Source organism: Haliotis rubra, unplaced genomic scaffold (assembly GCF_003918875.1).
Source record: "Haliotis rubra isolate DU_JTF1 unplaced genomic scaffold, ASM391887v1 Scf595, whole genome shotgun sequence".
Lineage (NCBI taxonomy): Eukaryota > Metazoa > Mollusca > Gastropoda > Lepetellida > Haliotidae > Haliotis > Haliotis rubra.
The window spans coordinates 190,630-207,058 of record NW_025767296.1 but is presented as its reverse complement, the minus strand read 5'-3'; the positions used below and the strand labels follow the sequence as shown (position 1 = coordinate 207,058).

At 37.4% G+C, this 16,429-nt stretch overlaps 1 protein-coding gene across 1 annotated transcript; it reads right to left on the bottom strand.

Moving 5' to 3' along the window:
- Positions 1-2,576: 2,576 nt before the first annotated feature.
- LOC124255154 (ankyrin repeat and SOCS box protein 3-like) lies at positions 2,577-15,073 on the bottom strand. Its single transcript, XM_046688990.1, has 3 exons — positions 14,999-15,073; positions 11,628-12,228; positions 2,577-3,969 (listed from the first exon to the last, which is right to left on the bottom strand). Exons 1-3 carry the CDS (start codon positions 15,069-15,071, stop codon positions 2,634-2,636), a joined length of 2,010 nt encoding a protein of 669 aa, XP_046544946.1. The 5' UTR covers positions 15,072-15,073; the 3' UTR covers positions 2,577-2,633.
- Between the last annotated feature and the right edge of the window lie 1,356 nt (positions 15,074-16,429).

The following is a 16,429-nucleotide window of genomic DNA, read 5'->3' as shown; positions in this document are numbered from 1 at the left end:
ATTAATCAGTTTCTGATTTTGACTGCTATAAGTAGCAGAATCTACACATTGCTCTCAAGCTTATGGGGGAATGTACTGTATCATGATACAAACCCTGTCACACCTGTTTACCAAGATACATATATGGTACTGCAGCCTCATCATATTGTTACACAGCTAGTACTTTACTTCATTTGGTTTTCAGTTTAAAACATGAACATTCAACCTTCAACCTGGTGGAACTGGAATATTCTTCAAATCAGATTAGCACACAACTCTCTCAGAAACCATTTTTTGGTGATAGTCGCTGTGTCAGCGTCACTGTGCAGGTAATCAAGATGCTATATTCTGGATAGACCGGGTAAATTGTCACAATCTCATTATAACATGTTCAAATGGTATGTCTCGCGTAAACAAAACAAAAATACATCCACATAAATATAAAAGGAAACATCACAGAGGAAGAGAAAAAGATATGTCCTGAACTCTTATGTGTTTTAGTCTTATTGGAAAAGGGGACTCGACCAGTCTACTGCTAGGTCGTGCATATTTAATGTACATGAGATGAAAGTTACCATGACTACCTATGAATTGTGTCTGTCAAACATGTCTTTTACAAAATATTGTGTCTTCAGTTTTACTGAAACGTATAGTCTACTGAATAACCTAGGGAGGTTGTAAAACTTTAGTTTTCATTTGTTTTCTGTAAGAGACATTTGGATTTTGAATGTTTATTCTTATCTTTGTGAAATGAAGAAAAAACTAATTTCCTCTTGATTTAGTGAAACATCACTACTCTTGATCCTGCTGTGTCAGAAACCCGACCTTTCTAATGGGAACTGCTGTGTTATTATGAGTATTATTATATATAATGAACAAGTATTGCACAAACGAATATTATTTATTATATTATCTTTGTTTATTGATCAAGAAATGTGTTGATGCAGCTGGCAAGGAGGGTGCCGGCATTCCACTTAATCTTGGCATTAAACTCTTGAGTCTTTCAGCATACAGCTGATACAAGTAAATTAGATTGGGAATGTTCAACTATGCTTCAGGGTATTTCATTGATTCGTCTCTCTCCTTACTGGAACAAATTCTGAAAATTAATTTCAATATTCAAATATTGGCATCTGCTTACCAGATGAACATTTCATCCAGAGTACAGTACTGTAGCTTCCGGAACTCCGGTGAACTGGGCTCCGTATCTGGAACTCCAAAAGGAAGGCAGAATCCTCCAGGAACTCTTCCAGACTGACACAATGGTTGTTTCTTTGTAAGCTGTTTTCTTGATGTCGTTATCTCCTTGCTATACAGTTGTGATCTTCCATGCTGGTCAGAGAGCTGGTTGCAATCAAGGGAGCTGACTCCTTCCTGTTGGCATTGGCTTTGTTTGTGTACATAAGGAATAAAAGGAATTATTTGTTACAGTTGGCGTCCTTCATATATGTAAATTACAGCAAAGTCACCCTATTGAAAGGCTATTCTTTCAATGGTTGTCATACTTATGTCAATCACATCAGTAAGGCCATGCTAATGTCAATCACATCAGTGCTATTGAAAGGCTATTCTTTCAATGGTTGTCATAGCGTTTATGTCAATCACAGAGTTCAAGTGAGTGAATGCTGGAATATGCTAAAAGCGGCGTAAAAAGGCTCAGTCAGTCAGTCAGTCAGTCAATGGTTGTCATACTTATGTCAATCGCATCAGTAAAGGCCAGGCTATTGAAGGCTATTCTTTCAGTTGGTTGTCACAATTTTGTTAATCACATCAGTAAGGCCACGCTATTGAAAGGCTACTGTTTCAATGGTTGTCATACTTATGTTAATCACAACAGTTAGGCCACGCTATTGATATCAAATGTCTCAAATCGTTCTTCCAACAATACACGTAGAGACTACTACACGATTGTTTGTGAAATACCTGTTATCTTACGACTTGTTTCAAAAAGGTATCTATCAATCAAAAGTTGCTAATTAGACCTCATATTTTGCTCATCAGATAGTTCAAACAAACCAGTTACAAGACATGGTATATTGAAACCATGACTGCTGTAATCTGCAATTAGTATAACATACTGAAATTGCACAATGTTTGCTTCACATTTTTGCATGCTCTACCCACTGTCATTATCACAATATCAAGTCTTACAAAATAAGTTTCTTTTATTTCTGTGTACTGTCCCAGCATTTGTGATATTACATGCAAGAGAATATCAAAGAACTTTTCTGAACACGCTAAAAAAGGCAATTTTGGACACTGATGTTGCTGAACTCGATTGAAGCTCAAGAAGCTTTTGAATGAAAGTAGTACGTCATGGTTCAGACCTCAGGTCACCTGGAATTATATCTCAAACATGTTTAATATTCATTAATGTGCTCCTGAAAAAGGTAAAAATGTCGAAGTGTTACGATCGCTTTGAGGAACAGGATGGTGGGGTAGCCTAGTGGTTAAAGCGTTCACTCATCACACAGAAGACCCGGGTTTGATTCCCCACATGGGTACAATGTATGAAGCCCATTTCTGGTGTAAAGACTCATTCACTCACTCACTTTGTGGATCAGAGCCCAAAGTAATAATACCTGCAACTAAGTACATAAAGATGACAATTTGAGTTTATTTGTAATGATACAGGATGATCAACAACATCAACACTAGCTGGCTTCCAACACGTCAGAAAACCTCAGATAATCCAGGAATGCAGCTGGTAGCCGATCATCCAGTCTCTCAATGTTGAGGTCAATGTTGACAGGAACACACTGGCGAATCTTTATCCTGCACAAAGAAGTCAGTCTGAGTGGTGTGGAACTAGACTCATGGATGAAGGCTGACAGCTTCATCTTCCCCTTGTCTGACAGATCTGATTTTTCCACAGCTGCACTGAACACCCTCGCAGACTCCTCATCCATCCTGAACCCAGCCATCACCAGAAGTTTCAGAGCCTTGAGGTAGTCAGGTTCATGTTCCCGTGACAGTGAAGGGAAGACTGTCCACAACGACCTCCAGCCGACACGTTCAGAATAGACTCCGTTGGCCAACAGTAGGTGTATGGTTCTGACATTTACGCTCGAACAGGCATATTGTAAACAGCTGAACCCAGCACCATGCACCGCCCTGACATCAGCTCCGAGTTTTAGAATAACCTCAACAGTCTTCCAAGAGTCGACTTTGTCCATTCCACACGCAAAATGCAGAGCAGGTATTGTCGAGTAATTTGAACCCAACCAGGATACGTTCACGTTAGTCAGTTCCTTTCTGGCTGTCAATAGACGCAGTTTGGCCTTCAAACCATCATCATCAACACAATCTTTGTAAACCGTATACAAGAGACCCACACCTACTAGGTTGTTATTGACGATACAGTTTTGAAGACAGACGCCACACAGCACAGTTGGGTCGGACCCTGCTTCTAGTAATAGTCTGATCAGTTCTGGTTCTGTACACGTGGTTGCCTGCACCAATGGAGAGGTGTATTCCATATTTTGGTGGTTCACGTCAGCGCCAGATTCAATCAACAGACGAGCTACAGCCATGTGTCCCTTTTCACATGCATGCATGAGAGACGTGTCACCATTCTGGTCCCAAACATCGACATCACAACCCTCCTGTAGGAGACACTGGACCAGCTCTGCTGACCCTGATCTACTTGCTTGGATCAACGGCCAGTAAATAACAGGCGTGTGGGATTGGTGGTTTGGGATCAGTCGGGATATTTTACTTACATCCACTCCATGAGATATGAACAGTCTCACTATGTCCGTGTTACCCAGCATGCACGCTGTTGTGAGAGGCACAACGTAGTCTAGTTTCTCTGGGCCTGTGTGTGTCTCTAAGTAGTCCCGAACAGCATCATGGTCTCCTTGTTTCACTGCTTCAGTCAAATCAGCGAGTTGAATGGACCTTTCAGTTCCCCAGACACCAGGTCTTTGGTCATATTCCGTCATCACCTCCATGTATGGGGTGACTCTCGGTTCCACTGGCTGCGTCATCCTGAAACAGGAAGTGAAGAAAAGCATGCTTTACCATTCAATACACTTAGTGTTGGCAATTGGTTAAAATCACATAATTGATGATTGGTTCATCACAACCAATCAATCATCGAAGATAATTGGTTAGCGTTATTTATAAAATTTTCCTGGTTTGTTAATGCACACACAAAAAATAAAAAGAAAAAACGTAGTTCTTTTGTGTGTTTTTTGCAAATTGCACAAAATGCATTTACAAATTTCACAAATTTTGCATCTTTAACTGACTAGCATGTTAGGAACATAAATTTCCTCAAATCTTTAAGATAACTTCAATCATGACTTGGAACGAGCTTGTTGTGCTTATGAAATGTAAGAGACAAAACCAACCTTGTGAAAAATATTGTTAATGCAAACAAGTGTTCCAAAATTGTTTGAGTTTGTTTATGCGAAAAAATGTTTGATTGCTTGGTTGTTTAGTCATTGTGACCAATCGTCGATTGTTTCCATTAATCACACCACCACTACTTACACGCCTGTGAAAAATAAGTTTAATCGGTCTTCAGCAACTAGTCGCGGCCATAGGCGATGGGTCAGGGTCGGGATGTAAGGCTTGCTGACTTGATTAATGTATGTCACCTCATTCTATTGCGTAGGTTGGGGCTCATGATATCAGTCACTGGAATGCAGTGTTTGCACTTGGCATAAAAATTTAGGAGTCATCATGATTCCATGGTGTCATGAGAGTGAGTCATGGACATGTTTTTGGGAGTCAACTCTAGTTTGGAACTTTCATCAAGACATCAACTGTGATTGTTTGATAACGACAAAAAACAAGGTAAGGCAAGCACTGAGCAGTTAACTGGCAAACATTAAACATAGTTTTAAACAACAACAAATTACAAGTTTAGATTATCTGAACTAAGGGCTCAGTAGCATTACATCAACAATGACACAAGCTTCTAAATTCAATGTGTTTGAGATAATTTGTCTGTCAAATATGCAGGTTTTTTGAGTCAGAGCAAACACTGGGAATGTGTAATGCGGGAATGCACATAAACATCTTTTGTGATGTAGTACCCATGAAACCATAGCAACACAGAGACACAGCTGATCCCTGTTTAGAAGAGCTGTCATACATAGACATGTCTATAAATAGCAGTGTTTTGGTGCCATAGCAATTCAAAGCTTAGAAGAAAAATGAGCTGATATACTTATGCTATAATGTTAGATTTATTGTTGATATATTTCTCAAAAATTGACTTTCAACTGGTGCAAGTTTGACTAATAAGTAGGTTTCATTTGTAATATTGAGTTGCACCAGTGCAAGTAACAAAGCACTAAATCGAGCCCTGTAGCTGCATGTGCTAAAACTTATGAGGTGAAAACAATTCATTCCATCGATAAGGAATATTACTTTCAGTTCTGACAAAACATGCATAGTGCACTTTTCAGTTGATTTTTTATCAAGTGGTTAAAATCCAGAAAAGGGTTGGCAAATCCTAACATGAATGAAATGTAACATTTGTTCATATAAAAGCAAAGTAGCTGTAAAGTACACATAAATATTCAAATCTGTCTATGTCTTTGCCAAAGGAGGGCAGTGGGTTGCCAGTGGTTAAATGGTCACTCATCACGCTGAAGGCCATGGTTTGATTCCCCACATGGGTGATATTGCTGGAATATTCCTGAAAGCGTGTAAAACCAAACTCACTCACTTTGCCAAAAGCCTCACACCAAATAAACCTGTCTCTATTTTCTATTTGTTTTGGACTGGGTTTTATCTCGCTCAGAGCCGTAAGAGAGAAACTTATGGATGTAATCTTTTGTATTATAAGGAATTAATGTTTCTGAGTAGATGCTTTCTTGTTCGGGTAAATGGATGCAGATAACTTTTATATATTTGTACGTGAGTACGTGAAAGCACAACAAAAGAAAATACTGACTGAGTTTGGTTTTACGCCGCTTTTAGCAATATTACAGAAAGAAATAGGACAATAGAGGTGGAAAATTAAGAAAAAAGGTAATTAACGCTAATGGGAAATGGACAAAGAGATGCCAAGAGTTAAATTAGCACTGATAGGTCACGAGCACTGCTTGAAAAGTGACAAAAGGAAGGCAGGGATACATAGCATTGATTAGCAATAGTAATGCCTACTAATGGCCACAAAGAATACAGTAGGATTCAAAACACATTAAAGAACACTGACACTTGGAAGGCGTGTGTTAAATCAGGAACACTTCATTGAAAGAAACTTTTGATCTCTGCTAAAGACCCCTCTGTTCACTGCTGCCTTTGTGTAAAAGCTATATGAACTATTTCCTTCCCAACTATTGTCACAGCGCCACTGAGCATCTCTACAGTGGATATTTGGCACTTTATAAATACATTATTATTATTGTTATTATTAATATACCCACAACTGTGGTATATTAACTATAGGCATATGTAAAAAGGTCGGGTAGACTTGAAGTTCCTTGTAGTAGTAAGATATCAAATTTTGATCCCGGACAAGCCCCAAATTTCTCTTAAGTGTTGATTCCCATGTGGAAACTAAAAATGTGTTTTGGTTTTTTAAATATTATTTTAAAAAAAAGTTAACCGTGAATCAGTCTGTACAAAAACTTAACAGAGCAATGTGATGAAATTAAAAGTTGTATTCTAGAATTACCTAAGTTTTCAAATGAATACAAATCACTACAAAGGTACTACAGAGACAGTACAAAACAGAATGGCAGTACAAGTTCAAAGGCAGTATGATACATAAGCAATGATTAAAGCAGTGAAGAGAGATGGTTATATGCACCTCACCAAAACAATGGTCAAGTTTCTAAAATAGCCTAAGCTAAGTAACAAGGGTAAGAATAATCTCCACACAATGGCTGGTCTTCTAGTAATTTGAGATGTAATGTGAGATGTAGTGGTGTTCCGATGATTGAAAATATTCGAAAATCGATCAAAAGAAGGATTGAAAATAATTATTGATTGTAAAATTCATATTTTCAATACATCATTGTTTTGTTGTTTTAGTATAACAGAGCTACAGATAACGTTTAGGGTCATTGAGTTATGTACTCACTTGTGTTCATCTCAATTGGGTATCCTAAGTTTTTGTTTTGAGTAACCAAATAAATTGTACTCACCTCACTCAAACTCAACTGGGTATTTTGCCATCTTCCATTAAATTTGAAAATATAGTAAAATTTATATGTTAATGTTTGTTATTTATATTTGATCTGTAATATGAGAAACGATAAGAAAGACTACAAGTTGCCAAGTTCATGTCCTGAAAAATAGAACCTCTCAGTATACTTCAGTTATTTTATCTATCCACCGGTACACAAGCTAAGATTTGACATTTTTGTGTGTATGCATGTAAGATCACATTTATTAAGTATTTACAAAAATTCAAGCATACTTGTACACAATAGACTGAATAGAAATTGAGTTTTCACATAAATATTTGCGTAATTTACGTGCAGATACGCAGCTTATCTGTACCTCTGGTATAACACACTTGAATGAAGTAAACTAACCATTAAATTTGATGAATATTCACGAACAAACATGCTCTCAACAGTGTAAAGCTATGCACATTGTAAAATTTAACCACTTTTATTGTTTAATTACAATTCCAGTGTCTTTCTTGCATGCGTGCATTTCTTTGCATGACAGTATTAGTTATAAAAAACATTACTTAGAAAAATCCTTGGAAAAACCCTTAAAATTGGTGATTACAATAAACTGTATGGGTCATTTTCAAAATTGGTAGGATTTTCAATTCTTTATTACAGTAAAATCAAACTCCTGAAAATTGATTTAATTTTTATTCAAATGAAATCTCAAACACTTAATTATTCAAAAATACAAACATGCAGGCTCAAATTTACTAATTGGCCTTTTAATTGATACATAAGTAATTAATAGGGTGAGGGAAAGTCCTGACCGTTACCATTTCTTAATCAGAATACAGATTTTGAAATATATATTCATAAAAATCTTTTAAAGATTGCAGACAGCTTTTACACCGACTTAATCAAACTTGAAGGTAAAAACTATTATCATGAATCTTGAAAGTGTTATTGTGTATCTTTCATTTACTTACCACAAAATAATTCCATTTTTCTTAAACATTATTATGTATATAGCTTTCAACAGGTAAAATTGTCTAAAATAAACATCAGCTACTAAGCCCAGAACATCTTTTGATGACACCAGCATAAAGAGGAGTGTTTCATGTATTATCATGAATTAATTAGAGCAGTCAATTAACACCAGTAACGGTTAGGACAATAGTGGTAACGGTTTGGACAGGAATGGTAATGGGCTGGACATAAACTAGTGTTGGGAATAGGTTAAAATCTCATAATTGATGATTGGTTCATTACCACCGATCAATCATCGAAAATAATTGGTTAGCGTCATTTATGAAATTTGTTAATGCACAAAATATAAGGAAAAAACAAAGTTATCTGGGGGTTTTGGCAAAATTTCACATCTTTAAAGTATGTTGTAACGTGTCTGTGTAATACAGCAGGATGATTACCTAAATGGACACGTGATTGGAAGGATTATATACCGATTTCACAAAGCATCATCAACGCATCTCAGATTTTCAGTATATTGTGTTTGATATTGTGATACTGATCCCTAATCAGAGTTCAAAATTAATGCTAAGTCCTTAGGCCCGGAGCCAGCTCAGACCCACAGCTTTTGTTTTCTGCAGTCCTTATGGCCGACAGCTTTTTCGGCAATAACTAAGAGTATTATTTTTCAGAAAACATCAAGTAATTTCTAGTTTAAATTTCTAAATCGAACTCTTTAACTCACCTTGTTAGTTGTCACATTTTTGTTTGCTAGGAATTACTTATATTGTAGCTAAAATATAGGACCTACACATTCTGATCAGGACCCACAACTTTTTATGGTTCTGGGTCCTTAGGACCGGCAGCTTTTCAGAGTTAAGGGCAAACACTGTCCCTGACTGAAATTGTGTTGGGCTGAGCATAGTTTTATATACCAATCATTTGATATGAGAGAAGAGCTGGGATTTTATTTGGAAACTAAATATTTTTTCAGCTACATCTGCTGAAATATATATCTTTTCAATTAAAACTATGACCCTAAATATTCTCGACCAAAACACCTCACCCTGGACAAATTTGGTAATTTTAAGGCAGCCACTTTTCTTTTCGGTCACACACACACAGAATATGAAATGGTGGACCTTTTATAATAGACAAGGCTCTTCAATGTGTCAACTGAAAGTAGTTGTCGGAGATAACACAATAAGAGATAACGCAGATAACACAACCAAATTGTGATGCCAACAATAAACAGGGCAGTGTTTTATACTACTCAATTTTTGATAAGGATCATCAGATATGTCATTCTGTTTGTATATACATGTCACATGAGAATACGCTTTTGTATCATTGAGAGATATATCTATCCTTATTAGCAGAACAGTAAATACAGTGCCATTTGAAGCAATGTGTTCCTATTACCGTACACATCTTAGGAGAAAATAATAAAGTTGAAAGGTGTCAGCTGAAAAAATATCTTCAATTGAAAGATTCAGATTTTTCCTTGAAACAGGACATGTCTATTTACAGAGATGCCAACCCTAATTTAGCTCAATAAGTATTTTGGCCAAAACTGAAGCAAAAGTAGTATTTTTTGGCCAAAAGTAGTATTAACTATTCCAAAGAATTTTCATATTTAATAAAAACATTGTACTTACCTTAATCAATGTAATGCGTTTACACATATAGCTTGATACTGAATAAAATGTGGTTGAAATTTTATTGTGGATGGCACGTATGCTATTTGATAATATAATTTGGTTGGTTGGTTGGTTTTGCACACTTCATTTTCGAGAGTTTCAATGGTCATTTAATAAACTTTCTGGATCTGCCTAGGCTGCCCTAGGCTGCCCCGCCTCCTTTAATAGTGTGAGCTCTGCAAGATAGCATTACAATATTACATATTTAACAATATGTGGGTCTCCATCTCACATACAATGCCCTAGGGATGTCACAATACATAAGTTTCATGAATCGATACGTATCACGATACCCATGTCACGATTTGATACCTATCATGATACCTATTTTCGCGGAATTATTGCATAAATTTAGTTACATTTTGAACATTAATATTTCATATTTTATAATTGTCCATGAAAAGATCAACATTTTTTATTCTCAGAGATTAAAAAGTTCTAATTTCCCATCTTTGTGCATGAAAAATAATCATTTATAACTCTCATAGCATACAATTGCAAAATGTAAACGATACGTAAACATATTTAAACAGATACTTTCAAAACTAAATATCGATACAGTTTTGAATGTATCGATAATTGTATCGTCTTAGAAAAAGTATCAATGCATCGATGTATCTATGTATCGAGGCATCCCTACAATGCACTGACATATTTTATCCGAGAGCCAGGCAAGGTAAGAACAGGGTACTGTCATCTTTTAACATCCATTTTTATGAGTGCGCGAGTTTAGTTTTAGCTTATAGCGATATTTCAGCAATATCATGTCCCAGAAATGGGTTTCACACATTGTACCCATGTGGGGAATCGAACCCGGGTTTTCGGTGTGACAAGCGAACACTGGGCTACCCCACCGCTTGGTTCCTTGTTAGGTGCTGCATAAGTTTTTTGTTAGCCACTCAGTGGCCAGCATGTCCACCTTCAGCCAACCAATCCACAAACTGACAGCAGTGCTCACTAATACCCTGTGCCTACCAACTTCAGCTGAATGACAATACTAAACATAAAGTTATTGGTTGAATACATGTTAACTCATTTATTAAAACTGTACTAAAACTGCAAACAAATCAAATTCAAAACTATCAACAATTTCACAAAATAGTGATATTCAGTTGCAATGACATTGGTGTCATTGGTCAGTTGGTCAAATTGGCCTGGGGGCACTTGGCCAATGCAATACTTTCATTATGTTGAATCACAATATCACTTCTACACTGTGTCATGTATTAAAATACATTATTCAAAATCAAACAACAATGGTGGCACTACATCTTCATACAGAAGATATCTCACAAGGCACCGTGGTAAGCCAAGCTGTAACTGTTCCACACATTTGTCTACATTTGCTGGAAGTAACTGCCGCAGTCTCACACGACAAAGCTCTTTTAGACCTAAAGGCAGCAACCTCCACTGTGTCACTAGGCTCACAAATTGTTTTCTTTCTTCAGTCGAAAATTTGGTACAATCCTCTGCAGCTCTGCAGAACATCCCAAAAGATTCCTCATCCATTTTGAAACCCTGACAACATTAACAACTTCAGTACCAAGAAATAATCCTCAAAATTGTGTTGCATGGGTGATGGGAAGAACTTCCATAATGGTGTCCATCCATCAAGCAGTGGGTTTGCCCCATATGCAAGTAGAACCTGAACAGCATGAAGATTGACTGTGGAGCAAGCATATTGTAGAGGCAAGTAACCTGCATAATCTTTCTTATGAACATCATTGCGAACCTCTAAAATACTAACTATCACTTTGTAGGAGGGACAGAATAGGGGGTTGGAACAGGTTACATGTAGAGGAAGAAGCTTTCCTGTTGTCTCATCATCTTGTGGAAAGGTCCCTTGATGCAACAGATCTGTCCTACTTTCCAACATCTTCTTGGAGGCAGTCAGCATCAAACGTCAGTCAGTTCCAGGTCTGGGCATAGCTTGAATAGCTTATAGACTCCTTTGAAGTTGTTTCGTAAAATACAGGTCAACAAACAGGTTCCGTTTCTCTGCGCTGGATCGGACCCATGCTCCAGCAGCATCTGTATCAAGGTGTCCTCCCCTGCATAGCAGGATCGGAGTAAGGCTGTCTCTCCATCAACATCCTCCAAAGTGACGTCTGCTCCCAAGTTGAGAAGCAGACGCGTAACTTCAAAATTTGCGTGGGTGCAGGCGAGATGGAGAGCAGTGTTACCATCCTCATCCTGGGCATTTATATCACAGCCTGCCTCCAAAAGACATTCAATAAGGTTAACTCTGTCTTCTGCGGTATCACAAGCAATATGCAGAGGTCGTTTGGCGAGGCTTTTTGAAGGAGCATTAACTCTAGCTCCAGATGAAAGAAGCAGCAGTGCTACGTCCCTGGCATTGACATGACATGCCTCGCACAAGGGGGTCAGAACATCATAGACTTCGTCTATATCAGTTATCTCCCCTGAGTCAAGGAGGCTCTGAACTCGATCTACATCATTGTTTCGTATGGCTTCAGTGAGGGCCTCCATGATATCATCTGAAAAGAGGGAACCACACCTAGAGAAAACAGGGGAGTCATTTCCACACCAACTTAAGTTAAACACAGTATGGATCAAATTGAAGAGCAAAGGCCTTAACTTTCTAAAACCTGAATTTAAGATACCAATTTTGAAACTTATTTCAAACATGTAACATTTTAATTCCCTAATTTAAAAAAACTATGAGAAAATATTTTCATGGCAAAGGGATAATAATTCCCTCTGCATTTGTTTGGTGAGTGAGTGAGTGAGTTTAGTTTTACACCACTTTTAGCAATATTTCAGCAATATCACGGCGGGAGACACCAGAAATGGATTCACACATTTTATCCATATGGGGAATCGAACCCGGGTCTTTGGCATGACAAACGAACGCTTTAACCACTAGGTTACCCCACTTCTAGCAATATCGTGGAAGGGAACACCAGAAATGGGCTTCACACAGTGTACCCATGTCCGGGAACTGCATACATCCATCTCACATTGATTAGAGGACAAAATATCTGCCTAAAGAGTGGAAGGTTGGCAGTTCAATCCCAGGGCACATCATACCAAAACATGCCACAAGATGGTTCTTGTTGTTTCCTGATTTAGAGCTCAGCCTAGCAAGGACTTATTGGGCCAGAGTAAGTGAGTGAGTAAATAAGTACTTATGCTGCTATTTGCAGTGTTCCTGCAGAATGTGCTTCAAACATTTTGGAATTGAACCCAGGTCTTCAGTAAACGCTTCAACGGCTAGGCTATCCAGCTACCCTCAGAGTCATTATACTTTGAATGTTTTATACATGATAAACTGGTCAGAAGGCAAGGTAATATAACCGGCTAATATCCATGCTAGCAAAAATATGCATGCACAAACACAAAGTCATGTCGTTGTGACACTGCATAATTGGAATAATCCTGAATACAACATGAAAACTCTATAGAAGGCCTCACCTCATATAAAACAGGCATTCTGAACTTGAAAAAAAATAGAATGTTGTCTGCATAACAGGGATAGAAATCAATTCATCCCCACCATAAAAATTATCAAAAACACTATTTATTTAACTAAATCGAGAGACCGCTGACCTTATGAGTATCCGGTGTCTGTCATTGACTAATTGTCTAATGTAGTACAGCTTAGTCCTATGCATCCAGCAAGTAACATGTTCATCCTGTCTAATGACATCAGTTTGCAAAAACACATGTTCAAAGCAGTATGATGGGAAGTCCTATGCTTCTAATTACCTTTCATCAGTGATACGGAACAATACATAACAAGATGGATATATAGAACTGTTTTCCCAGCCAAGTGCTGTATACTTTAGTTGAAATGCATATAGCAGAAGCTGCAGATATAACAAATTAGAACCATAATACTGTTAATTCAAGTGGCAGAGATACAGTGTTGAGAAGTGTTCACGATATGGCGATCTGTATTGGGAGAAAAGATACAGAACATCACTGTAAGAATTATGCGAATATGCAGGGAAATTATAAAATACAGCAGCCCATGTTCATAAAAGGACATGTCCAACATTGCCAAGGTTGATGAGTATTTATCATTATAGTAATGATTTAATAAATAGAATCTCTCCTGAGTGTCTTTTGATATCAAATATATAAGCCACAAGTTGATAAAGTAACAATTATCCGAGGCTTGCCGAGGATATTTTACTTTTATCAGCAGTGTTGATATATTATATATCAGAAGACAAGGGTGAATTCTATTATCATCAAAAATCACTCTTCATTAGTTTTCAATGAAAATGTTACATCTCTGAACACGAGTACTGCCATTAGATTTGCAGTGCAGCGATGTCATAACATTGTGACGTCAACAAGTTCATGACAACATAGCATTGTCAGGGCATTGTACAAAATCTACTGTCAAAGCGATATCTCTAGGAGATATCGTCTGATCTCAAATATATAAAACACAAGCGATATCTACTATGGAACACAATTTTGGATTATAAATCAATGTTAATGCTGGTAAATATCATGACAAGAGCTTGTACAGTTTATAACATCCTCAGGTATTTTATATAAAAATACATGCTGAGTAAATATCATGTTGTGCTGTTTAGTCTTTATTTTTTCTCTTGTGCTTATTCTGGTTTGGAAATTTATACATCCTTTACCTGTAGGCATGGTACAGAATATCATGCTCTAGGCATCTGCAGGCACGTCCCTATTTTGAAATTATATTTTATGTTTATATTTTTTTGTTAGAGATGATTGTCAGTCAGTAATTTTGTTGTATTGATCAAATCATATAAAAGTGATAAACTGCTGCTTGCAGATCTAGCTTGTGGTTATTTAAAGAATATCTGTGCTTATTATCATGCGAAAAATTGGCAAACATTACTGCTTACACTACACGTAGACTTTGGTGCCTCTTTGATCTCGCCCAACACCCATAGGAACAGTTTTCCACGATATTTTCTTGTCATTGAATCCGGTTTGGACTAAGCAGCTTTGGTGCAATGCGGTGTTGTTTTGCTGTTGTTGCAGGCGTTGTTTCAGACGAGACAATTTTAAGTTCCTTGACAGTTGTATTACGTTTCAGACAGTGGTGTGGGTGCAAATCTTACTTTACATAAACCATTCAATACGCACGCACAGTTATCGCAAAGTCACAACAACGCGCGAAAACCGGGGCAAACCCCATCGGAAACGTTAGTAACCACCGCAAGTGAATGGTACGCCGAAGAAAATCTCTGTCGTGTACAAGCACTGAATGTCATTAATCGTAGTCACATTTACATAGCTGATCATGTTTACCTCTCGGATCCACACAAGTGTCCTCCGGTGAGTTGAAGTCCTTGGCGGGACCAACACGCAATGAAAGTGTCATAAGAAGTTCGAGCACTGTTATACACGAGATCAGCCCTGATCCATTCTGGTTCGTGCTGCAGATATTTTACGCCCGCTACATTTACCTGGTCTGCCTTTGACTGCGCTGTGCCAATGTAAAGTAGTTATATCTACACATAAATGGAAGATATAAAGTCATTCAAACAATTCCTTATACTACATAGACATATTTGCCACCCAGATTTGAAATTCCGTACAGTACCTGTAAGAGGTTTTACTGATAAAAGTTCGGCATTGACTTGGTATATTTCAAAAAATACAAACATTTATTCTAAAAATGAGGTTCTGAAGCACTGTTTGACTGACATGTAAGACGAAAAGCAAGATATTTATAGATGACTCACACTGATTCCTTATTCTATATATTATGATGTAACGATTCGGTGCAGATCGATATTCTGTTCCATGATCTATTAGTTCTGTAGAAATATTTAAACGCCTGGACATTTTTGATAACAGACAGCTAGTTTTCATGTTAAAATGAATTATATACATATTCTGCAACACCAAATGTGAGTTTTACAGCTGTATTTATGAGCAAAAATAGGCAGTTTCTTTTACAAGGGCTCTAACCAATATGTCTTTAAATAGATAATGGTTATTTTATGCCAGTTTGGGTAAATTAATACACATTATGACCGAAAATGAAGATGGGACTGATTAAGGGAAAATAGGTCATGGTCATCTGTGGCAAAGTTAGACTTTGAACAGGCATACGTAAACTGGCAAACTGTCTGTCTTCATTGTTAATTCTTAAAAGTTTGCAGTTACTTTATGATTGTAGACTTATAAGTGTAATGCGGTCAAGAAGAAGTTTTTTTGTCTTTTACTTCTGTTTGAAGTTCAGGGCCCCGTTCCACAAAGCGACCGTAGAGCTAAGATGTTCGTAAGTCCCATGCTGAAACATAGACTTACGACAGTCGTAGCGCTACGATCGTATTGAGGAACGGGGCCCTGGTGATGCAGAAAGGTACTTCCAAGGACAGGAGATGTAGAGTCACGTCCAGAAACAACATGCAAGAAGAACAACAATTGGCACTGCTGATAACCAATGGAAGGCTGGGGTTTTTGTATTGACAATAATATGTTTTTGTGTTCTTATATACATCACACTGGGGTTTGACATAGTGCATGAGCAGAACAAGAACATCGCTAAAATATATTTTCTTGAGAAACTCGTACGATTACGGTCAATCGCTGCGAAATATAGAAGTAGCATCATAAACTCAAATTTATATGTACTCGTGCATATAGTTTTGGCATGAGAACCTGAGTATTCACATGTACACTGAGTTATTTTTGTGTGTGATTTGTTAATTTCTGTCATTATACATCCCA